At 43.8% G+C, this 15,206-nt stretch overlaps 1 protein-coding gene across 10 annotated transcripts in view; it reads right to left on the reverse strand.

Moving 5' to 3' along the window:
- The window catches only part of PATJ (PATJ crumbs cell polarity complex component), a 308,284-nt gene that overhangs the window by 49,751 nt on the left and 243,327 nt on the right, over positions 1 to 15,206 (reverse strand). For all 10 annotated transcript variants that reach the window (XM_087417183.1, XM_087417200.1, XM_087417192.1 and 7 more), the window contains 2 exons: positions 13,775 to 13,892; positions 10,568 to 10,701 (listed from right to left, as the gene is read on the reverse strand). In XM_087417183.1, coding sequence (XP_087273309.1) covers positions 10,568 to 10,701; positions 13,775 to 13,892 — 252 coding nt within the window. The remainder of the gene's footprint in view (positions 1 to 10,567; positions 10,702 to 13,774; positions 13,893 to 15,206) is intronic.

Raw genomic sequence — 15,206 nt, forward strand, 5'->3', positions numbered from 1 at the left:
CAGGGGCTGAAAGAGATCAGAAAGATACCGGGGCTGGTCAGACCCTGTATTAGTATCTTTTGCTGCAAAACTTTGTGGCTGAAAACAAAAACTAGCCATTTGTTTGCTCATAGTTCTGTGGGTTGGCAGCGGGGCAGTTCTTCTGCTCCACATGGTTTGGATGGGAGTCTGCAGTCAGGTGAATGGGGCTGGTTGTATCCTGGACGGCCTTACTCTCACGTCTGGGGCCTCGGCTGGGATGGTCAGGCCCTCTCTCCTCGTGGTGTGTCATCCTCCAGGCGGCCAGCCGGGCTTGCTTGCCAGGTGGCGGTGTTTCAGGAGGCCAAGAGCTGAAGCACAAGGCCCCTCCACGCCAGAGCCTGGAGGTCCCACAAAGCCACTTTCCCTACTACGGGTCAGAGCACGTCAACAGGCCAGCTCACATTCAAGCAATCGGGAAGGGAGCTGCACAAAATTTATGGTCAATTTCAATCCACTACAGACTCTAGCAAGTCGGCCAGAGGAACTTTCCGGCCTGTAAACAATGGGAGGCAGCAATGTGGGGTGGGAGAATACTGGCTGTGGCCACATACACCTGTATTCGGATTTTGGCTCTACCACTTACTGTAGCTTTGTGATAATTCTATTATTTAACCTTCCCAAGCCAATGTTTCTAAATTTATTAAAACAGAACTAATAAATCCTACCTTTTAAGGCTTGAGGATGAAATGAGATTATGTATGTAATGTCAAGCAAAGTGTCAGCCAAACAGAGGTTGAATAATTGCTAATGAGGGCTCCTAATACATATACATCTAAGGTTTAAGAGGCATATCTGGTACACAAAGGAAGGAATACACATGTGTCAGAGTGATCAAAATTCATGATTCTGAGGATGAATGACACCAGTCTTGGTCCAATTCTTAATTTCTAATTTTCCTGTTGTCATGGTCATCCCAGAATATAAGCAATTGCTTCTGCTACAAGGATATTTTAGATTATTCCTTCTCAAGTCATGGACCACTCAGGGCTAAGTCTAAGGGACCATCTGAACACCAATAAGGCCCAAACCAGACTACAGGAGTCCTGTCCCCAGAGATTCTGATTTTTCTGTTTTGGCCAAGTACAGTCAATCTTCATTGTTTGTGGATTCCATATCTGCGAATTCACCTACTCCCCTAAATCAACGCTCTTGGTGCTTTTGTGTCATTTGCAGATATGTGCCGAGTGGTAAAAAACTTAAGTTGCCCGATTCACTTGTTCTCAGCTGAGGTAGAACAAGGTGACATTGTTGCCTCTCGTTTCAGCTCTCATACTGTAAACAAGCGTCCTTCTCGTGGTCAATTTAGTGCTACGTGTTTTGCATTTCCATGCTTTTTGTTGGTGATTTTACTGTTTAAAATGGCCCCTAAGCACAGGGCTGAAGTGCTAATGTTCCTAAGCACAAGAGGGCTGTGATATGCCTTAGAGAAAATCCGTGTTAGACAAACTTCCTTCAGTTATGAGTTACAGTGCTGCTGGCTGTGAGTTCAACATTAATGAATCAACAATACATAGTAAATAAAGTATCTCTAAAGAGAAACACACGTAAAACAAGATTATGTATTCATCGGCTGTTGAAAATGTGACCAGGGGCTCGGAGTAATCTACTCTGCATTTCCCCAGGATGCAACGGTTCGGCATGCACTAACCTGGGTTTGCTGTGACTCCATGGAACAGAACCACAGGAACATCGAGGACTGGACGTCCCCCTACTGCTCTTCCCGGGTGATGTTTCACTCCACAGAACCGGGAACCCTCATGCGAAAGGTGGTCAAGGTGAAACGCAGGCAGATGCTACCTACGGTACAGCCGGCAGGACTCACGTCGACAGGGACAGAGCCGTTGCCCTCGCCACAGCGGCTTGGCGGGTTGATTAACCCAAGGATGGAAAACTTAAAGCATTCTCCTTACGCTGTGGCATGACTTGCTATGTATATGCTCAACGTGTTTTGCGGATCTATATTTTTTTAACTAATTACAAAAGTAAAATGCAAAGATGATCTGCGACAAGCTGCAAAGTTGCTGATCTTCCCCACCTTCAGACCAGGAACTTCTCTTCTTTGGTGCACAAGGGACGTGGCACAGCCTCACTGATTCACAGGGATCAAAACGTTAAGAGGCTACTTACTTTCAGTATCTCACAAGAACACGCAGGACCTGAGGCAGAATGCAGCCATAAATACCACATTTCCTTTATTCTAAGAGGATTTTTTTCTCATTTCACAACTTTGTGATCTGGATGAGTCTCCTGGTCAAGTGTATGTTTAATGTACCGCTTTCCCACCAGGGAGACAATAAAAGATTATCACTTTAGAAGAAATGCAAACATATGTCAAACTGATATAGTTTTGCTTGCCAACTCCACAGGTTGAATCCATAATCGCTTCCGTTCAGACACCTGCAGGGGCTATAGCTGTACAGGGACGTCAGCAAGGGTCAGAGGAACTTATTGATCAGACTTGGAATCACAGTTTTTAAAATCTGGATATTCTACCCTGCTCACTAATAAAGTGGGGTTCACTCACAGACTTTCGAAGAATCTCAGAACACAGTCGAGCCTCCAATTAATCCCCATAAAACTCTGCTACAAAGGAACAGAGAGCGAGTCTACATGTCCTAGTCTCAGTTTATCCATCTGTTCTGACGTGCTGGGGAGGGTACGAAGACCCGCACCTACCAACTCTGCAAACAGAAAGGGTGGGGCTCAGTGTGCAGTACCTGATATTCTGGAATCCTGAACCATTCCCAGGTAATAAACTATAGACAAATAAATGAGCACTAAACCAGCAAGAGATGTAGAGGCTCTTTTGACATAAAAGTAAAAGTAAGACTAAATGATCAGTCACACAGGAAGAAATAACAACAATCTGTGTGCATGTGTGTGTGTGTGTATATGTGCACGTGTGTGCAGGCAATGGACCATGTAAGCTATCCTAAAACAAACTCAGGGACTGTCAACTCTTGCACACTATTTACAGGTAACTAAAATGTGGAATGAAAATCACAGTAATAAAATGGGTAATATAAGAATTGCTGTGAATATATAAAAACGTTTCACATTCTAAGACTCCGAAAAGCTTTCTCTTCTCAAGCCCAAAAAATAAACTATTTTATATTTACTTAAAATGGAGTTCTCTTTCCAAGTCTGATTTAACAAAAAGTTGATGCTCATCAATATGAATACAATTTTTCATACTGAAATACAGATTTACTTTAAGGAAATGGGACAATATTTGCGTTATGTTTTATAAGTCCCTATAGTTCCATCTGGTCCTTATTTATCTAAATTTTACACAGCTTGCATAATATTTTTGCTAACAATCATATGCTTTAAGATTAGAAATGCCCAAATTTGGAAATTCAGAGGTACTATTCGTTAACATTCTTTCAGTGTGATTCATAAACTTTTTGCAAACTCCGCTTTGATTTTAAAATAAAACTAAGGTAATAAGATGTTTTATGTAAAAATATATGACTTAAGCAATAACGATAAAAGGAGCCTGGCTTTGGGGGATTACATGCCAAAACAAACTACACTCCTCATGAAACAGACTGTGAAGAGTTCATTTGAAGGGGAACAGCAAAATAAAACACTGACTCAAATGTAAAATAGCTTTCCATCCTGCTCACTTTAAAAACACCTAGTGGCTTGAATTGCTGCAGTCCTACATCTAAAGGGTCAAAAGCAGTCATGGCTGCACCACAGCATGGAACACGGTGAATAGTTAAATAAGGTCACTCCAGAACCGGACGTATGGTTACAGCTAAGAGACAGGTATTCTGAACTTCAGTTTCTGGATGGACGAACTTTGTCACATACTATTCAACTGGGAGAGTCCTACCTTGATGCTTCTTGCTACCTGCCCTATAGAACTTCTATTTAATAAGAACGAATTAAATTGGTCTGAAATCAGGTGGTGAAAAAAATAGAGGTCTGAAATTTGAAGAGAAATGACAAGATTCTGAAGCTGACATTCTCAGGCCTTTTTCATATTAAGAACATCTAAGTTTTACAGTCTATCGTGGGAATCCCCTGACCTCATTTACCATCGGATGGTGCCAAGAACACGAGGACAAACAAAAGCCCTAGTCTAACTGTTTCCTCCTGCAAAGAGACACGCCTCCTCCAGACCCAGAACAAGTACAGCAACTAGGGCTTAGATTGATAACCTTTCCTTTCTAAAAGTGATAACAGTTACTAGAGCAAAACAAAACAAAAAACAATAATTAGGGCTTCTTCTCTACTTAAAAAAACTCAAGACTTTGAAGTTTTAAGAAATTTGTGAGAGGGGAATGCAGAGAGAGAATGAGTTTTCTTATAGCATCATCAAATCGAAGAAGAGAGTTATAAACGTAAATGTTCCTCCCCAATTAAAAGACAAAGCCTAATAACAGGATCCTTGCAGGGCGGCTTCCTGCCTTCGTCAAAATATTTCTCTAGATGGGCACGGACTCTCCCCAGGCAGGTCCTTCCACCTCTGGTCAGCTGACGCTTAGAAAGTTTTTCCTTATAATAACGTGAAACCTGTTTTTCACTGAGCCCCTTGGGAGTGGCTGAATTGTTCTTATCCTCCGTCCTCAAGAAGATAACCTTACATGTTTGCAGAAAGTCATGACGGTCCTTTCTGGTCTTGCCATTTCCAAATTGTTCAACTCTTCCTCAAACGACGTGGTTTCAACAATGTTCTTGTCAGTCACATAGTCACACCCAGAGATGAAGGGGACACTCTAGGTACAGTTAATACTGACCCGAGACGCACTCCAGACAGCTCCAACAGCACGTGCATCGGGTGGGAACAGGCTCACCAGAGGAACTGCATGAGGCCACCGTGGCTGGAGTTCAGAGTGGCGCAAGGAGGCTGGACAGAGAGGCACAGTTTTACCTGTGCAAGGCGCTCTACGGGGGCACTAGAGACACAAAATAAAATAAAACAGGTCTGTTCTCGGGGAGCTCAGGGTCTGGTGGGTGGGATGGATAACTCCCTTTTACACGTGAAGATTGACGACACATAATGGTAACGCCAGAAAAGGGGACCAAATAGTGTGGCTTTGGAGTCAGAGTGTCTGATTAAAGCCCAGCTGGACCCACTGCTAGTGTTATGTCCTTGGAGAAGTTACCTAACTTATCCGTGCCTCAGTTTCCTCATCGTAAAGTGGGGATACTGCCACTTCCTCCCCTATAGGGTTGTCGTGAGGATTAGATTAAATTAAATACTAGTTACACATTAAGAAGAGTGTCTGAATCACTTTTTAAAAGTTTGATGCTGGAAAAAAATCTATCTAGAAACAAAGTCATGTTTTTCAGTGTACAGGTAATATACCAAAGACACACAGACGAAGGGAGCTAAGGATCTACTTTAATTTGAATCTTTAATAATAGTAAACATTCGAAAGTGAACTCAGTATAGACAGGAGCTGGGAAAAGTTTATCGTAATTAATCCACACACAATCTGAAGAGGTCGATTCTGTCATCACCACTATCGGATCAAGGAAGAAAGGAGCAGATTTAACTTAGACGGGTTCAGTCGCTTGTCCGAGGCCCCACAGTTAAGGATCCGGGGTTCTGATGCCATAGGATCAGCATCACCACTCTGCTAGGAACATGGTGTCTACAGTCTGGGACCTCTGGCAATGGTACCCAGAGAAAGGGAGATGCATAGGTGAGGGTCCTGGGGAAGCTTTCCCCATTCTCTCTCCACTTCATTTGCTCAATTTCAAGAACAGTTCATGACTGCTGATATTCTAAGATAAAATACCTATTTCTTAAGTTTTTCTTTCTCTTCTCTAGAATTCCCAAGGCTGATAATAAAATAACCCCAATAGATGACCCTGGAGAGCTATATTTCACGTCTTCTGAGGACACCAGAGATAAAACTTCTAAACAGCAAGCAAACATTTCTGAGAAGGGGACACTGAGGGGTTAGGGGAGAGGCTTAAGGAGCATGCTGCAAGCATCAGAAGAGGTAAGAGTCCTTGGTCTTTTACTTGGCAGACTATGCCGAGTCCTCTGAGCTGTAAGATTTCATGTAAATTACCACTCCAAGACCAAAGGGAGGGGGGAGACAGGATGAAAGGATGGATGGATGGAATGAAACAAAAAACCTGTATTAATATACTTTCTTTTGTATGCAACATGCCTTATCTGGTTTCCTGTCTGTGTCCCTCTCGAATTCATGTTTAAATCCTAATCCCAATGTGATGGTTATTAGGGAGTGATTAGGTCACGAGGGTGGATGAGATCATCGCTCTTACAAAAGAGGCTCCCCGGGGCTCCCCTGCTCCTTTAACCACGTGAAGACACGGGGAGAAGTCTGCAGCTCAGGAGAGGCCCTCCTCTGACCATGCTGGCACCCTGACCTGGACTTGAGCCTCCAGAACTGTGAGAAATCAATTTCTGTCGTTTATAAGCCACTCAGTCTGGGTATTTTGTTATAGCAGCCCAAACGGCTTATGAAAAACATATAAAAAGTAGCCAGTATTAATTTAGTCTAGAAAGTGTGTATTACAGCTCTACTTTTTTCTACTTTCCAGAGAAAGTCCTATTTTAATGGTCCCTATTATAATTTTTCATACTAGACTGCAAACATTAAAGGCAGTAGAATCACCTTGAATGAATGTGTGAGCACTCTGAGGACAGGGTTATTTCACCCAATTTTGTATCCCCTAAGCAAAGGGCAGCCTCTGAGCAAACATATGCAACCTATCACAGAAAAGCCATATGCGCCAAGGGCAGCCCTGGGAGCACATCACCAGACGAGAACAGAGACAGAAGTTTGCCCCTGGGGCCAGGGCTGGTGTGCTCATAAACCTCCCGAGAGGCTCACTAGCACCAGAGAGGCTCACTAGCACCATCACCATCATCTCGGTATCTTAACAGGTCTGTTTAGGTGACCAGCTGCGAATACGATGGGACGTTAGGGGAGCGCTCCCTCTGAGATCTCAGAACCATCCGTGGCTCCAGAGACACTATTTACAGCAGGTAGGACTGACGTGGTGTCAAGACCGAGTCCCAGAAGCTTAGTTCCTCTAAAGACGGCAAAAACATCTGCTGGACACACAACAGAAAGGCCCAGAAACCCTGACGGGGAGGTCACCAGCACTCAGGACGCCCTCTCCCGGCACCAGAGCTGAAGGAAGCCTGCGCCCCATAACCAAACGTGCAGAGCCAAGTGCAAAGGAGCCTGGCCGGGTTCCCACCGCTGTCCACTGCCCTTTCAGATGCTCTCAGCTCTGTTTACTAACTTCCTCTGGTGGAGCAGTCCCAAGACCTGACTGGACAGGTGACCTGGAGTGTCAGTTAGGCTGCATGCTCCTTGTCGAAACTTGGAGGGAAAAAAGGAGGATCTTCATCGTGGTCAACAATGTTTCCATTTGTTCAAGCACCTTCCACCCCTGCTGTTCACCTCACCCAATGACGTGCCCGTGTGTTAACTTACAGCTCCCGATGAGGGACCTGAGGTTAGGACACACAAGCTGTGTCCCACCTCTTTTTAAGTGGTGCTTATGCTTCCAAGGACAATGGGATTTACAGTCCCAAGAGGCAGAGCTATATTACGCACCTCAAGATGCTCTTCAAGCATGTTTTTGGCTGCCTTATGGTGGCAGAAGCTGAGCACAGTCTTCAGCAAAGAGCCTCACGCCCAGGAGGCAGGAGGTGATGGTCGGGCAGTGCAGGTGCCCAGGCCAGCGGCCGGCAGCACGGACGCTGGCAATATTGGAGACCCAGGAGCAGCGTGGGCACATCTTATTCAGGTTTCCAACACACACACAAAGCAAAACCAGATTAGCAACAACAAAAGCAAAAAAAATCAACTAACAGACTCATTCGGCTAGGCCAGACATGCTGATTCAACTCTTCTGACTTCCTCTGGGAAATCTTGTTCTGCCTTATTTTAAGCAGTATAAAGAGACTTACATTTACAGAAAACAAATCAGAGGGTTATTGTCTCTTTATGAAAGAATTCACTAGAGAATTTCCTTAAAATGTAATTTCTCTGGTTCATTTCAAACGTAGCTTTATTTATATAAACTTCATTTATTTAACATTCAGGAACGTCTCTTTGGGAAAAGGAGGAAACAGGCCCAGGGAGGGAGACACACCCAAAGCTCAGGGTCAACCAGTAGTTTCTGAAAACAACCCCAATAGCCTCAGTGTAACAACTACATACACGTGTGTGTGTGTATATATAATGTCCCACTGTTTATGGAGTCTGATTTTACCATCACCAGTGAGTCAGGATTATTAATGCTGTACATCTGGAAACGGAGGCTTGGGGAAGGTACGTGTCACGAGCAGTTTCTTACTCTGTCTGGGACGAGGCCAAGCACTGTAGTCAGGTCACCTCACTGACCCTCCTAGTCACCCTACCAGGTATGACTGTTCCTGTCACCAGGTTGAGGAACCTGCCCCAAGTGGTGAACGGGAGAGAGAAAGTAAGACTGAGAGCCGAGAGAGGAACCGCCGACCATCTGCTCCACATCCCGCCCAGAAGAGATCATGGAGCTGGAGAAGCCAGGGAAGATGCCCTCAGAGGGGGTTGAGGAGGCACAGAATCGTGATGGGGAGGCAGAAAGAGAGCAGCACTTGGGGAGGGGAGCAGAGTCTGAGAGGCTGGAACACCCGTGAGTCTGGGTGACAGTGGTCTGGTCTGGTCCTCTGTGGGGGCTGTGTTTCCTCCTCAGACAGCAGGGGCTGGCTGGACGGCTGGCCAGAGTGTTTCCATGAACTGCTCAAAGACCAGATCACATATAACTAGAACGCATTATTAAAAATACGATTTAAAAATACAGCCTAGACCAAACCACTTGAAGGGAAACTTCTAAGGAAGAGTTTGCCCCTTTCCTCAATGACGAAAACTGAACAGATAGCATTCCAAGCCAGATCACGAGAGATGCAGAAAAGTTCCCGGGCCTTAGGGAGGCAAAGACCCAGGCGAGAGCTGGGAGCTAACACCAGCTGCTGAGCCCGTTAACTCCAGGTGTCCCCAGTTCCACCAAGCTGATGACAACATCACAGTGTGTGTGGGAAACCACACACAGTCCCTGCCGGCACAGGCCAAAGGAGAGTAATCTAGGAAGTAAATTATCCTGAACTCCGGAGAAAAGTTTCACCAGAATTTGAATCTAGCTGAAGAAGATCAAATCCTCTAATAAATAAATAGCAGCCTCTGAGCACATTCGGTTTCAGTGGTTCCTAGTAGGCTGGAACTCAACACCAGGATTCTCTCGATCAGGCCAGGCAGGAGAGAGAAGGACCATGACCAGGAGCCGTGTGGAGGGCACAGACCCAGGTTCTGCAGCAAACGCTGTTCCTGAGCTGCCTGCCGTGTCGGGGATTAACATTTATTACAGAAAAACAGAACAGGACTTCCCCGCCCCCAACGGTACTAACAAAAATGTGACATTCCTGCCCAAAAAGGAAAAAATCATTTTACTGATCATATTGTACTTGTTTTACCTGTAAATCTGGCAAATACAATTTATTCCTTACTAAATATATTCATTTATATATGAATATGAATTAACATTTGTATTAATAAGAGTGACTGTCTCTAGGGAAAGGCCTGGGGTGGGGGTGAGGATGGGGGTGGGTGGAGGGCAGAGCAGGGCAAAAAGGTAGGAGGAGGGAGGTTTATTTATCACTTTATATCCTTTCGTGTCAATTTAACTGTGAATAATATGCATGTATTACCCATTCAGATTTTTTTTTTGGTGAGGAAGATTGTCCCTGAGCTAACACCTGTTGCCAATCTTCCTCTTTTTGCTTGAGGAAGATTGTTGCTAAGCTAACATCTGTGCCCATCCTCCTCTATTTTGTATGTGAGATGCTGCCACAGCAGAGCTTGATGAGTGACATGTAGGGCCGTGCCCAGGATCCAAACCCGAGAACTCTGGGCTCCCGAAGCGGATCACGCAAACTTAACCACTACACCACTGGGCCAGCCCCACCATTCAAATATTTATGCATTGATTAATCCCATTTTGAGTAAATCAAAACCCAGGAAGTTTTACATTTTAATGGCACTATTGATTAGTGACAATCAAAATGTACGGATAATCAAAGATCCACCATCCAAGCAAAAACTAACGTTCTAGACGAATTCTAAAAAAGATTATGAGTGGACGTGAACGTGGTCAGAACAAAGCAACACCTAAATTGTTGGGCTGGAATAGCTGATGTCAGGATACTTTTAGGTAGCGTTCCACTAAATGATGATGATGCTAACAGTTCAGACTTATTTTACACTCAGCATGTGCCAGGCACCATCCCAAATCCTGCTGTGATATTTCTAAATGCTGCTATGATGTTGTTGGTCTAATCAGCAGCTATAAGAGGGAGAAAACCCTGGTGAATATAAACCCTGAGAAACACCTGAGAGCCAGCCAGAATATGGACGCACGTCTATTTATACTTATGTTTTCTCCATACCATGAAAAAGCCAAGTCTTCCGTAGACGCAACACAGGCCACAATGAGGCTCAACAACTAACTGTTAATGACTAAATAACTAAGTGACAGTGGATACACTTCACTTCTGGAAACTTACCAAGGGGGTGTCTTTTCCTCCCACGATGCTGAGACCCAGCCCTGAACGTCCCTTGGATATTTCTATAATCATCTCCTGGCCGGGGACAATGGGACACGTGGCAGGGTCCACTGACAGAGGAGCCTGGAAACTGCCTGGAGAAGGAGGGAACAGAGTGAGCGTCAGGCAGGAGGCGCAGCTCAGCTCGCACACCCAGAACTTACGGAGGGCAGGGTCTGCACATGTGTACCATTTCAGTCTTCCCGCCGAGCACTGTGACGGAAACGCTGGATCGTCACTCCCACCCACCCAGGGATAAAATATGTCACTCCCACCCCTCTCTTGGGATTAAAACAATAAACTGCTCCCCTTTCCAAAATCATCCATTTTAGGTATAGTTGAAATTTTTTTTAAATCTTAAAATACACCATGAAAAGTGGTATGGAAAAGTTTAAGATGATTAAATGATTAAGTACATATAGGCACATGTTACAACGAAAATAAAGACTATATGACAGAAGATTCTGAGTTATAGCTATAAAATACCAGACAAGAAACAGTGCTTCAACACTTTCAGTTAGAGCCTGTCACATGAATTCAGATGTATAAAGGATTTAATCAATAAATCCTGACGTAACTGGAAATAACAATTACCTAAAAGTTATCCCTTAATACACACAGTAAAAACACTGTGTTATAAACGTACAACCTTCAAGAATTAATTGCTGGGTCCATAACTGAAAAGCTGCTGTTTTATAAAGGTTTACTTTTTTAAAATCATTGTTTTAGACTGAAAACTCAGTCTTACTGAGTTTTACTAAAAACTGGGAAAAAACATTTACAGGCTAAGAAAGATGTTTAATAATACCCATTTAGCATAAATTCTACATATGTGCATTTTCCAGATAACTGAACCTAACCATTAAAAAATCAAAACATTCCGAACATCAGTTTCAGGAGACTCTTGTTTAAATAACGTCTCCAGAGAACGTCATCTTTCTGGTAACTGAGTTTGATCACCACATGTTCTGATTCCGACGCTGTAACGTAATTCAGACAAGGGCTGAGCACAGAGGGCGCCACCTGCTGTCAGCTGCAGCGAGTGCACGGGCCACGCTGAGCCTCAGGAAGCTCACGAGACCCAGCACAAGGAGGGCCGGCCCACCGGCCAGGAATGGTTTTTACATTTGCAAAAAAATCAAAAGACAAATAGCATTTAAAGATGTGAAAATTATATGCAATTCCAATCTCAATGTCCATAAATAAAGTCGTATTGGAACACAGCCCCGCTAATCCATTTACATCTAGTCTACGGCTGCCATCGCCACAGATGGCAGAGGTGAGCAGGGGCAACAGAGACCATATGGCCCGCTAGCCTTAAATATTTACTCTCTGGCCGTTTACAGAAAAAGTCTGCCAATCCCTGGTATAAAACAAAGGGAAACGGGCTCCAGGTCAGCCTGTGGGGGTCCTGCTCTGACTCAGCAATAATATGGTTTTCGTGACAAAGGGCACAGGTTTTGGAGCGGTGCAGAAGTGGCTTTGAGTTCCCAAGAAGGAAGTGAAAAGGTGGGGGAAACCAAGCTCACTTCTCAGAGGAAAATGCACGTGACCCTATCTGACAGGCTGTAGAGGAGTTCAGTGAAGGACGTGTTGTGAGGCCCCAGCCCAGGGTCCGGCACAGTGTATGCATCTGTGCAGCTGCTCATCTGAGCACATGGAATTTATTAATCTGGTGGCCTCCTGCTCAGGATAAGAAATGTACTGACAACCTCAGTAACAATTAAAAATGTCACATTAGAAGTGGAATATTAAATTGCAAACCTAATTTGTCTCTAGATATTTTTGCAGCATATGTATTTCATGCTACATTTTTCATCATTTACAGTAAAAACAATGTACAATAGTGGCAGAATTTCATGGGTGCTTTAAAAAGTTGATCCTCCTTTTGTAAATGACTAGTTTAGTCTTGAGCGTGGGGACAGAACAACGGTAAGAGATACTGGAGATGGCTTTCTCTCCCTCCTCCTCTTCCGCTTCACCCTAGCCAGTCCTGAGTCAGGGATTTATTTCTCTCACAGAATCCAGCCCAAGCCCCCAGTAAACGTCTGGTGAGTGGATGACTGAACGAATGAAATTGCCACAGATTAAATTGTAAGAGGATGAATTTGTTATCGATGTATAAATATGTGATATATATTATCAAAACTCAGTTAGTCGACATTGAGGCCAGTAAGCTTTTTTGGTAAAAGGCAGGTAGTAAATATTTTGGGCTTTACAGGCCATACGGTCTCTGTTGCAACTACTCAATTCTATCATTACAGTGTGAAAGTAAGCAAATGAATATCCCAATAAAACCTTATTTATGGACACTGAAACTTGACTTTCACATAATCTTCATTAAATATTCTTTTGATCTTTTTCAACCTTTTAAAAATGAAAACTAGTTTTAGCTTGCAGACCATATGAAAACAGATGGCAGATCAAATTTGACCCAGGGGTCAAAGTGTGCTGACCACATTCACCAAGTATTTTAGTAAAAATCCAGTGCTTTAGAACAATACTTGCTTGCTAAAATTTTTATGAATATTTATGAAAAAATACGTAAAAGACCATACCCTAAAGGTGTCAGGCTTGCTAAATTCATGCAGGGTTATGCTTTGCCATTGGTGAGCATGGTGTTTTAAATAGTACTTTTTTTTTTTAAACTAACTTATATTGCATAAAAGAAAAATGGAAAAACTCATTATTCATTTTGAAGTTCTATTTTCAACCACCAGTCAGCATAATTCAAGCCAGGAATTCAAACAGAGAAAGTGAATACCAATTTCTTCAAGCAGTGAAAATTAACAGTGTTCAAATGGTTTACATCAATATGTGCAAAGCTAACAATTTGGTTCAATATGATTTCTAAGAGATATTACTTATGAACTAAACACAATCCTTGGAGAGATTAGAGAATAATTTGTAAGCCTCAGATTCAAACAGCATTTACTGAGGGCTTTTTTGTGCTGGCTCTTTTCTATTCAATAAGCACTAGGCAATCCCACTGGTGCAGACAAGGAAAATGATGTAGGGAGTGGCACCCTGGCCAGGCCCCAAAGCCAAGGGCGTGATGTGAGCCAGGCTCCCTGACCCCTGGTCCAGCGTTCTTTTCAGAACATCACCATCCCTTCTTTCTCTAAGGTTTGATGAGCCAAGTCAACTCAGCCAGAGAAAGAATCATACCATAGCCTGGGAAGTCGGCGTCTGTGGAATGGTACGATGGCGCTGGTGCTAAAGGCATGTCTTGTGAACCGAAGGAGACTTGCGTCGAATACTTTTGCTGTTTCATCTGACTGACAGCCTACAAAAGGAAGGAAAATTAGATGCATGTCAAAGAGGAGGCAGGTAACAAGAGAAGGCTTTAAAATTGGCCCTTGCTACCAAAACAATGGCGCCCACCAATCACGTCTTTTGAGAAGTTAGAGTGGGAAAGGTGGCAAGAGGAGTTCGGGAGATTTTTGCCCATTCCTCACGCTTCTCTATTTAACTTCACGTCTAAAATGCTTCGGTGAAGGATGGATCAAGGATGGGAAGAAGGATAAAAGCCGAAGATACTCTATCACTGTGCTCTGTAGGTGAAGCTCGGGCTGGGAAGCAGAACAGAATTTTACAATTTCTACTCATTCTGATGAAATCAACGTGAAGTCCAGATGTCTGTGCTGTGTCCACTGGAAAACAATCTGTGCTGCACATGTTCTGAGCATACAGCACCGCCCGTCTCTTCTGAACACATTCATAATAGTCAAAGATGCAGGAAGGAGTCAACTGAGCAACATGGGGGCAGGAGCAACAAACATGTACTGAAGCCCTACGAAGTGCCAGGATACCAGGTGCATTTATTTCACCTAAAAGCACTGTCCCTCAATCACCTTTGAGTCCTGGTGCCTGGAACACAGTAGGACCTCAATAGATGTTTGATAAATGAATGAATGAGTAAGTGAAGGAATGACTACGGAAGAGCAAAACAGAAAACACGGAAACTCAGAGGAGAAAATGAATTGTGATTCAACGAAGGTGCAGAGACCTCGGCCGTGTGCGCTTCTGAAAATTAACTTGTAATTCTGGATTTCTGTTGGTAATGCCTCCAGTGAATGTTAGTATTAGAAACCTAAGAAAAACGAAAAGGACTCCATGTTTGCTTAACAGGCAGTTAAGAAATAGTAGTAGTGACCTGGCCTGCCTTTTGGATCTGTAATTAGCCAGGGAACCCATCCCCAGCTGGAGAGTCTGGTGGAGGCAGTGAGGCACCAGGCTGTCCCTCGAGTGCAGAAATAGGATCAAGGCAACTGCTCCAGAACAATAACATTCAAGATTCTGTCAGCAGGAGGCCGTGCCTCAATCCAAGGCACCACCACCCGCTGTTCATCTGTGCTGTGCTTCCTAGTCTTCAAAACACATTCACATCCATGAATTCATTTAATCACAAGAACAACCTTGCGAGTTAGACAATACTGCTCTCTTTTCCAGATAAAGAGACCAAGACACAAATGTCAACTGACATATCTGAAATCACACAGCTCATCAGAGAGGTAAGACACAAGTCAGGAGCTGAAGAATGCTACAAGTTTAGTGTTTATCAAACAGCTGCTAGCAATGACTCTATGGACGTTCATTT

The sequence above is a fragment of the Ceratotherium simum genome, chromosome 2 (genome assembly GCF_057802395.1).
Source record: "Ceratotherium simum simum isolate JZ-2026a chromosome 2, ASM5780239v1, whole genome shotgun sequence".
Classification (NCBI taxonomy): Eukaryota; Metazoa; Chordata; class Mammalia; order Perissodactyla; family Rhinocerotidae; genus Ceratotherium; species Ceratotherium simum.